Below are 9,539 nucleotides of genomic sequence, written 5' to 3' on the forward strand. Positions count from 1 at the left end.
GCGCGGCACAGCGGACTCCGGGGGCGGTGGCTCCGGCAGGGTCTCCATGGCCGGCCCGTCCAGCGCCTCCAGGAAGTCGAAGCTGCGGCAGTGGCGCTTGTTGAAAGGCTCGGGCTCAGCAGGCCGGGCCACGGATCGCTCACATGGCGGGCGCCTGGTTGCGGGTCCCGGGGCCGCCACCTTGATGTCCTGGTACACGGTTGACACCAGCAGGTCCGGAGGGTCCGTACGGGTCATCTTAAAAGAGGTCCCCAGGCTGGCGGCTCCAGCTCACACTGCCTTGCGGGGCTTTTGCCCTGGGGGGAGACGCGGGTCAGGGCGGCCCCCTCCGCAGCCCAGGCCCCGCTACTCCCCCACGCTGGCCCGGCTTACCTGGGGCGCAGCGGGCGGAGTAGCCCTGGCTGCAGGCCTGGGCCGAGAATGCGGGCGCTTCCTCCATGCCGGGGTCAGAAGCACCTGCGGGAGGAACCCAGCTGTCCAGGCGCCCAGGTCCTGCCCCTCCCCCGTCCTCTCCCGGCTATGGGGCGGGCGGGCCAGAAAGGCTTAGCCGTGGCTGTGGTTCCCGCGGCGGGAGCTCCTGCGTGAAGCTCCAGGGCCTCCCCTCCCCCGACTAGTGACGGCGGGGCCGGCTCCGGTGGACCCCTTTCCGGGTGGGGTAAGGGAGTGGGGGCGTGGTCCTGGGGGCTGCGCCCTCTGGTGTCCGCAGCTGGAAGGACGGGGCGCATTTGGGCCTTAATTATAGGTGTTGCCCCACGAGACATTAGTGACTGTGCTCTCCTCACAGCGCCCACCGCAGAGCGACCCCTCCGATCGCGTACAGTCGAAGGCGAGTCGCTGGGTCTCAGCCTTAGCTAGCTCTGCACCAAGCGGGTGACACCAACCACCCCAACTGCTGGCCAGGCCGAGCACAGAGCCCCTCCCCCAGCACTGCAAGGACCCACGCCTAGGTGCCCTCAACTTCCCGTGAGCTCCAGGCCAGAAAAAAGCCCCTAGAGAGCATACCTGAGCCCTAAATCTCCCTTTCCTTTGCCGACACCTCTTCTGACCCCAAGTATCTTTGGGTGGTTGAAGCAAGGCCCCAGCTTTGTGTAAACGCACAGGACACCCCCCTAGGGTGTGCAAGGCAGTCCCAAGCCATCGAGCCATGAGCTCGTGGCAGCCCCTCTCTCCTGAGCTGCGCACCAGGCCCGGAAGCTGCCCACTGGGGGTGGGCAGGGCGGAGGGTGGGGGAAGCCCCACTGCTTTGCAGGAAAGAGCCCTCCCCACTTTGCTGAGAAGGTTCCATGGAAACCTGCGTTTCTTAGGCCCCCACGCTGCAGGCTGGCCAGGGTTCCGATGTGGACTGCCAGACCCTCTGTGGTTCCAGAGCCAGCTGGGGGTGCGTCAGAGAGTGGCCACAGGCCTGGCCTCTGCACATCCAACACCTGGTCTGGAGGGGTCTACCCCAGAGTGAGCCGGGGGAAGCGGGTACCTAGCCAGGCCCCTCGCGCGGCAGAACCTCAGGTGGATGGGCCTCTCGGGGTCTGGCCAGGTCCCCCCTCTGTGTCCCAGGTGTGCAGGGGCTTCCTGCTGGCAGGGCTGTTTTTCTGGGTCAGGGCCACAAGTCCCAGGCCTTGTCCCCATCCCAGCCTCCCGCCCACCCCATCTCCCCCCTCCACCTCACCCGTGGCAGGACTGTCCACCCTCCTGCTCCCTCTTTCATGCTAAGCTCAAGGCCAGGCCGGAATCCGGCCGGATGACAGGGTGTGAGGCTCCACCCCAGGGAGGTGACAGTGGGCCTTGCTGGCTGAAGCTGTGGGTGACACCCTTTCCCGTGGGGATGGGGGTGGGGTCGGCCCCCTCGTGGGCCCAGGGCCTTCTGGAGCCCACGGAGATGACTGGAGGCCTTCCCCACCTCCCAGCCCTGCTCTGGCTGGGAGCGGCCCTTCAAGGGATACAGCCGGTGTTGCCTGGGGGCGGGGACTCCCCATCCTTGCGGCCTCCCTAAGGCAGCCTCCCCCGCCCATGACAGTGACACACTCAGTAACTCGGCCGCCAGCCCCTTACCTGGGTGCTGCTCCCGGCTGTGCCCCGGTGGGCTGTGTCACCCCCAGGTCGGGTCCTCTGCGTCCCCGGCACCGCTGCGTCCCTGGCACCGGCAGAAGCTTCCAGGCAGCAGCGCGGATCCTGGCCTGGCTGCTCAGTGCTGCCCCCAATGGCAGCTGAAAGAGCTGTACTTAAAGGGGCCGCGCCCAGTGGGGGCTGCACTGTGGAGCTGGGGATCGTGACTGCACAGGCTCCAATTTGGGGCTGTGCGGAGCATCCCCAAGACGCAGACCTCAGCGTCTCAACAGGAGCCCTGTGGCCCGGAGCAGCCTGCCAGTCCCGCCAGTGTCACCCCAACACACTTGCCTGAGAGGAGGGGCCCCAAGCCCTGGCCTGGGCTGCAGAGATTGGTTAGGGGCATCTTGGAATTTGCATCTCCTGTTGGGCGAGGCAGGACCAGATGGGCTGCTCCCTGCCCCACTGGCCTTTCCCCAGGCCCTATCTACTTCGAGGCTGCCAATGCCAAAATCTTCGTGGGTACCTGGAGCCAGATGGCCCCTGCAGCCTCCTGTGTCCCCAGGATGCCATCCTGTCTGGGTGAGGCCACTCCTGCATCCAGTGTCTCTGCCAGCCTGGGAAGGCCTGCACGTGACCTACCGCACCTGTCTGGTAATGTCCTCCTCCCACTCTGCCAGCCCCTCCCTAAGGCATTGGGCCTGGAAACGTTCTAGCTTGGCCGAGGAGTGGGTAGCCGATGCCCTTGGCTCTGAAGGGCAGGACCTACACCATTCTGCGTTGTTCAAAGCAGGGCCCACTAAAACCCCAACATAGCCGTCCATGGTGTGACACTGGCAAGTTCACATCCTGTTGACCCATTCCCACACCAGGGGAACCCCTGAAGCCGACCCTGATCTCACGGGCTGTGGGCTAAGGGGCCAGGCTCCTAAGCTTGCTGTGGGCCACAGCACCTGTTCAGGGACCACAGCAGTTGCCCCACACCCTGGGGTCACAAAGCTCCCAGGCACAGGAGCCTCCAGCTTGGCCACCCCCTCCCCTTCACTGGCGCACTCTTCCTGCCTGCCCTGCAGGGTTCTCATGGCAACAGTAGCTGTGGGGGTGGAGGCTGGGCGCTGCTGACAGCTGGAGGGGGCAGGGGCCTGAAGGGGGGGGGGCAGTGCTGCAGGCGGCTGCCTGGGAGCCATGCAGACTGGACTTCCACCTCATGGGGCTGCCGATCCCCAAGTGTGCTGGCTGCAGCTGCTGAGCCCTGGCACAGGTGGGCTGGGATGTACCCAGGGTGTGGCCAGGGTTGGTGGGATGTCCTCCCAGCATTGCTGGGCAGCCTCCTGCCTCAGAGGACTTCCCTGACAACCCATGGCAGCCTGGGCCCGAGGCAGTGGGAGCAGGTGCAGGGAGAAGAACAGACACACGCAGAGTGAAACAGGAGTGCTTTATGGTCTGAGTGGAGTGTTTGGGAGGAGTGCCTCCCAGCTCCCGCCTGTGGGCTCACCTGAGCGGGGGCGCAGCTGAGGCCACTGTGGGAAACAGCCCCCACCCCCAGGAGAGACCCTGCATGCTGCCTTCGGTCTCTCGCCAGCCTTGCCTAGTGTGGGGCCTGGGCTGCCCTTTAGGGTGGGTCTGCACACCCGTGTTCAGGGCTCCCAGCCGGAAGCGGAGCCATAGGCATGCTGCGGCCCTGGGTGAGCGAGGAGGGCAAGCAGGTGCCGGGGCAGCGTACACCCTGCAGCCAAGCGGTCCCTGCCCAGCCTCTGTAAACAGACCCTCATGCCCCTGGGCCTCAAGTCACATCCCTGAGAAACACTGGGGACTGGCGACTCTGCCCCGAGAGGGCCAGGTTGTCCACCGGGCCTGGCCAAAGCCAGCTGTCCCCTCCCTCCTTGCAGAGCAGGCTCACGCCGGGTCTGGAGGCCCAGTCCAGGGACCACCAACGCCCGGCCTCTTCCAGCTCAGAAGTGCACACGGCAGCCACCGGGCAGCGGCAAAGGCGATGGTGCAGAGGCAAATGCCTCCCCAGGCAGTGACAGGCACGCCCCCCACCCCAGGGCGGCCACTGCCCCGGTTGGCCTAGAGCTCCTCGTAGTCGCCACCCCCAGGGTGGCGGCCGCCCAGGGCCCCACCCCCCAGGAAAGCCTCCAGCTCATCAGCAGCCGTCCTCTCCCTGCTGCGTGGGGGCCGCTGCTGCCGCCGCCGCCGCTCCTCCTTGCCCTCCTCCTTGTCCTTGCTCTTCTTGTGTTTGCTCTTCTTCTTGGCAGCCTTTTCTTCCTGCTCAGGAGCACAAGGAGGGGGCGCCATGGAGTCACAGGAGGCCAGAGCCCCAGTCCCAGGACCGCATGCTGCCCAGCCCTGGCCCGCCAACAGAGCCCTGGTCCCAGGACCACACACCGCCCAGCCGTGGCCTGCCAGGAAGGGGAGTAGCCGGTACCTCTTTGCCTTTCTTCTTCTTCTTCTTCTCCTTAGAGGGGGTTTTGCCCTCCTTACCTGCACAGACAGGACAGACAGTGGCTCAAACACAAAGCAGTGAGCCCCAGCCCTCCAGGAGGCCCTGCTGATGGACAGGACCACACTCCTGCCGGGGGCTGCCAGGAGCATGGCTCTGCCTCCTGGACTCAGGAAAGGCCCCCGGCCAGTGGCCAGCAGCTGGGAGGAGGCCCATGTTCTACCCAGACTCCAGCAGGCTGACTGCACTCCGGTACCCCCGCCCACCTTCCTCGCTGCTCTCCTTGGGTCCAGCCTCCTCCAGCCCCAGCCCGAAGAGGTCCGAGTCATTCTTCAGTCTGAAGGTGGGGAGAGGGAGCTTGGGGGGCAGGGGCGGCTGAGCGATGGCCTCGTCCTCGTCAGTCACATCGGAGGGGTCATCTCGCACGGGAAACTCATCCTGGAGCGGGGAGAGCAGCTGGTCAGGCCATCGTCCCTCTCACACCCTCAGGGGTTAGGGGGTCTCAAACCCAGCCGGAAGGCCCAAGTGTGGGGACATGAGATGCCTCTTCCAGAAGCCTCCTCCCACTGCACCCACCCACTGAGAGACTCTGGCCTCCTGGCTGACCTCTGCCAGGGGAGGACCCGTCTTACCACCCTGCGCTGTGTGTCTGATGCCTCGCTCTCAAAGTCGGGGTCATCCATGACAAAGGACAGCATTTGTGCAGCGATGGGCCCCTCGGGGTCACTCTCGGACGAGGACGCCTGCTCACCCTTCCCCGGCTCAATCTCAGCAGGGGGCCTGGTGCTGCTGTGCTTTTCCGGACCTGTGCGAACAGAGGCACCGCCTGGCCAGGGCGGTGCTGCGGCCTTCGTGGGAGCTGTCCCCCTCCGTGGCTTTGAAGCTGGTATGGAGGACCTTTGTGGACAAGCAGAGGGTCAGTCAGGGTCCTCTGGAGGTGTCCTGAGCTGCCCCACCCTGGTCTCCAGGCCACACCCCTGGGGACGCCTGCCCTTACCACTTGGTCTCTGGCTCTGAGCATTGCTGGGGAGCCGGGGCAGGGCCTTGTCGGGGATCCACCACTTCTGCTTCCTCCTCACTTGAAAGAGTGATGTTCTGACTGGGGACGGGACCAGCGGGTGGTGGGGAACTCCCACGTGGCTGGTCTTCGAGGTCCACATCGTCCTGGAACCCTGCCACCATCGGGTTGCTGCCCAGGGCCTCCCCATCACTGCAAAGCAGGGGACAAAGTGGTCAGAGGCCACGGGGTAGGGATGGCCGGCCGGGCTCACGGGCCTTGGTTCCAGGCACCCTGGTACCCGTCACACCCTGGCCGTGGGGCCACCCCACCCCGGGTGCTGTGTTCTAGGGGAAGGCCGCCTCATGGCTGTCACGGGGCTGCTGAGCAGAAAGGGGCCAGAGGCTCAAGGTCGGACACAGTGTTGCCCTGCGCTCAGTCAGTGGGCGAAGGATGTGGGGCCGCACGGATGGGCGCTCATGGAGGAGGCAGGGCCAGCTCAGGGCCACCAGGCTTTCCATCCTTTGTGTATTTCTGGAGGAAGCTGCCGCCCCACAGCAATGGGTGAGGCTGAGGTGCTGAGGCCACCGGGGGTGGAGCATGTCCAGTGGAGTCCACACCTGGGACCAATGCAGGGCTTTGCTGCAGGCAGAGTTTGGGGCAACTTGGCAGACAGAGTGGTGGGAGAGGGGCTGGCAGACAGATGGGAGGCAGCTCTAGCTCCCAGCGCTAGGACCTGCAGCAAGCCGCCCCCATCTCTGCAGCACCCGGGCCCGGGCCCTGCAGAGACAACATCTAGTGGCCTGAACCTCCCATATCACCTGGAGCGGCCTTGCCAATGGCCTCCATGTGGAATCTGCCCACAGACGACTCCAAGGTGCCCCGTCCTCTCCAGGGTGTGGGCAGAGCAGGTGGCCAGGCCTTTCTGATGTCTGGAAGCCCCGTCTAAGCTCTTCCCTCATCTGCTCCAGCCACAGATCTGCTCTGTCCTCAGTCAACAGAGACCAGCCAGCGGGGCACCCCTTCTGCACCCCCAGGAAGCCAGCCCACCTGCTGCTCGGGCGCCCTGGAGGCTGGGGCAATGGGAGAGGAGGTCCAGGCCCACCCCTCACCTGTCGCTGTCCTGCTGGGCAGCCTTGGCCCCCACCTTCTTCTCGTCCCTGGCAGGGGTCGCGTCTTCCAGGAAGCTGCGGTCCAGGCGGTCGTCAGGAACGAAGTCCTCCACGCTCTGCACTGCTGCTGGGGCCTCCACGGCCAGGACTGGCTCTGTGAACAGCGATGTCGGGTCCTCTTCTCAGCACCAGAACCCTCACTGCACCCAATCCCAAGCCAGGCCCACCCGGGATGTGCCCACAGGACTGGGACAAGCAGGAAGAAGTACGGAGCACTCGGAGACCCAGAGCCCCACCTGTGAGGGTTTGGGGGAGGGGACCAGTTTGGGAGGGGCAGCTCCAGGGCCTACCTGGAGGTGGAGGGGCTGCCTCAGCGGCAGGTGACGTCCCAAACAGCCTAGAGATGATGCTGCGCCGCGGGGCGGGGGCTGAGGGGCACGCAGGTGGGGGCAGGGCCTCTGAGGGTGGTGCAGGCGGCACAGAGGATGGTGGGGCGGCATTGAGGGGCAGCTGTGGGGCAGGCTGGGGTGTGCCGGGGCTGGAGCTCCCCGTGGACACAGCGCCTGGAGGCACCACCGGTGACTGGGAGCCTGAGGATGGGCTCTGCCCGTTGGCCACCAGTGGGGACACATGACCACGGCTGCGAGCCTCCATCATCTCCAGGAAGCTGGAAGGCAGAAGGCAGGTGAGAAGCCTGGCTCCCCTGCCTCTCACTGAGGCCCTCAGGTGACAGGGGGTCTCCGCTACTGCGGATAGGGCAGGGAAGAGCCACCGTGTTCTGGGCCACCAGCCCCACCCACTTCCAAGAGCAGCACCGCTGGCCGGGCGGGGGCTCACGCCTGTCATCCCAGCACTGTGGGAGGCCGAGGCGGGCAGATCACAAGGTCAGGAGATAAGACCGTCCTGGCTAACACAGTGAAACCCCATCTCTACTAAAAATACAAAAAAATTAGCCGGGCCTGGTGGCGGGCGCCTGTAGCCTCAGCTACTCAGGAGGCTGAGGCAGCAGAATGGCGTGAACCTGGGAGGCGGAGCTTGCAGTGAGCCGAGATAATGCCACTGCACTCCAGCCTGGGCAACAGAGCAAGACCCTGTCTCAGAATAAAAAGAGCAGCAGCACCGAAGGGCGAGGACAACAGGCACCAGTGTGCCTGTGTTCAGCTCCCCTGAAAGTCATTTCAGATCTGTTCTGAGGCACAGCCTTTGGGGGCTCCATGCAGAGGTGGCCAGATGGCAGCAAGTGGACCTTCCCGTGAAGGGGGGTTTCTGGGAAGAGGAGGGGGCTGGGGCTTGGTGGAGCACGTGCGGCCATCGCAGCATCCAGCAGACCCAACTCTCAGTCCCAGGAATTGCCAGGATTGGTTCAACAGAGAAGCGCCCATGTGGGGGGGCCATTCTGGGAGCCGGAAGCCATGGGTCCCTCTCCAGGCATCAAACTGCCTTCCCTCTCAGTCTCGTGTCTCAACCAACAGCCAGATCCGAGGTGACCCACAGGGCTCTCTCTCTGGAAATAGAGACCTGTTGGGGGGCCTCAGGAGGGTCGTTGATCCTGTGGTCCCTGCCTGGGTCCCAGGGGAAGCACCAAGCCCCCAGCTGTGCAGGAGCCTGAGGCACAGAAGAGGCCAGCTGTCCCACTGCCCGCAACCCCTGGGGCTGCGCGTCCTGCCCAGGCCCACTCAGGAGGATGCTCTGAGCCACCCTCTGCTATCAAGGACCAGAGACTTCCATGTCCTGGTCCCTATGCCTCTTCAGCACAGGGAGCTTCCCAAAGTCAAGGAGCTGACCAGAAAGCACACCCCATGCTGGCATCAATGTGGGAAGCTAAGCCCCTGATCGACAGGCAGCCCCAGCAGGGCTCCACCAGCATCAGCAACTGGCCACGGTCAGCGGTGCTCAGAGCGGCAGGCATGGCATGACCTGCACGAGGAGTCCATGCCAGGTGTGACTGTGAGGGGGCTGCTGGAGGCAATGCCAACCTGAGCCCTCCTCCACCTGTGCCCCAAGATGACTAATTTACCCCAAACGGGGGGCGCTCCAAATGGGTTCCTCTCCTTGGTGCAGCCCATGGCCCGGCACCACGGCTGCGCCTGCAGCCCTCACACTGCCCCCATGGGCGGACGCAGCCACATACATGCCGTAGTTCTGGTCCTCCGTCTCCTGCTGCACCGACAGCTCCTCCAGTGTGGCGTCCATGTCCAGCTGGTTTGTCTCCAGCTGCCGCAGCAGCGTCTCCCTCTGCAGAAGGGGAGCACACAGACCTGAGCAGGGGCCCTTCCTGCTGCGAGTGCCCCAGCCCGACAGCAGCTGAGTGCACAGGGGACGCCTCCTGCTCACTAAACCAGGAGATGCTGCAGGGATGGGTGCTCAGCAACTCAAGAAGCTCTGGGCTGGGCCTCACTGGAATCACAGAAGCCCACGATTCCTCTGCGGCGACCGGCACAACACCTACAGGCTGCCAGCATGGCTTAGGGGACAGCGCTGCCACAGGCATAAACCTCAAAGCACCGCCACCACCCACACACACCTCCAAGGGTGAAGAAGCCTCTCTGCTCCCCGCCGTGCACACCTCCTCTGGTGGCAGGACACAGCCCCGGTGCACGCATCGCCACCGTCCCCACACCCACAAGCAGCTGGTTCTGGAGCAAACCGCTGCCCTCTTGGCCTGGAGCCCTAGGCTGGTCTGAGGCCGGTCCGTGTCACTGCTCACTTTAGATTCAAATTAAATACAAACGCCAGAGCCTCACGAACTCCTGATCTCAGGTGAGCCACTGCGCCTGGCCCCTTCTCTCTTTTTTAATGGAGATGGGGTCTCGCTATGTTGCCCAGACTGGTTTCGAATTCCTGAGCTCAAGTGATCCTCTCACCTTGGCCTCTGCCGAAATTACAGGCCTGAGCTACCTGCCTGGCCTCTTTTTTCTTTTTTTTAAATCAGCTTTTTCAGGTTGAA

General features: G+C 64.6%; 2 protein-coding genes across 3 annotated transcripts in view; both read right to left on the minus strand.

Moving 5' to 3' along the window:
• The window catches only part of LOC105522800 (chromosome unknown open reading frame, human C9orf172), a 9,644-nt gene extending 7,516 nt beyond the window's left edge, over nucleotides 1-2,128 (minus strand). The window contains exons 1-2 of the mRNA XM_011957403.1: nucleotides 2,047-2,128; nucleotides 3-456 (exon numbers count right to left, since the gene is read on the minus strand). Coding sequence (XP_011812793.1) covers nucleotides 3-237 — 235 coding nt within the window. The 5' untranslated portion in view covers nucleotides 238-456; nucleotides 2,047-2,128. The remainder of the gene's footprint in view (nucleotides 1-2; nucleotides 457-2,046) is intronic.
• A 1,328-nt stretch (nucleotides 2,129-3,456) lies between these two features.
• RABL6 (RAB, member RAS oncogene family-like 6) overlaps nucleotides 3,457-9,539 on the minus strand; it is a 48,476-nt gene continuing 42,393 nt past the window's right edge. For both annotated transcript variants that reach the window (XM_011957280.1, XM_011957281.1), the window contains 8 exons: nucleotides 8,724-8,827; nucleotides 6,943-7,259; nucleotides 6,593-6,746; nucleotides 5,481-5,693; nucleotides 5,116-5,380; nucleotides 4,750-4,921; nucleotides 4,469-4,524; nucleotides 3,457-4,311 (listed from right to left, as the gene is read on the minus strand). In XM_011957280.1, the coding sequence (XP_011812670.1) occupies nucleotides 4,111-4,311; nucleotides 4,469-4,524; nucleotides 4,750-4,921; nucleotides 5,116-5,380; nucleotides 5,481-5,693; nucleotides 6,593-6,746; nucleotides 6,943-7,259; nucleotides 8,724-8,827 (1,482 nt within the window). In that variant the 3' untranslated portion in view covers nucleotides 3,457-4,110. The remainder of the gene's footprint in view (nucleotides 4,312-4,468; nucleotides 4,525-4,749; nucleotides 4,922-5,115; nucleotides 5,381-5,480; nucleotides 5,694-6,592; nucleotides 6,747-6,942; nucleotides 7,260-8,723; nucleotides 8,828-9,539) is intronic.

This window comes from Colobus angolensis, unplaced genomic scaffold (genome assembly GCF_000951035.1).
Source record: "Colobus angolensis palliatus isolate OR3802 unplaced genomic scaffold, Cang.pa_1.0 Scaffold44, whole genome shotgun sequence".
Lineage (NCBI taxonomy): Eukaryota > Metazoa > Chordata > Mammalia > Primates > Cercopithecidae > Colobus > Colobus angolensis.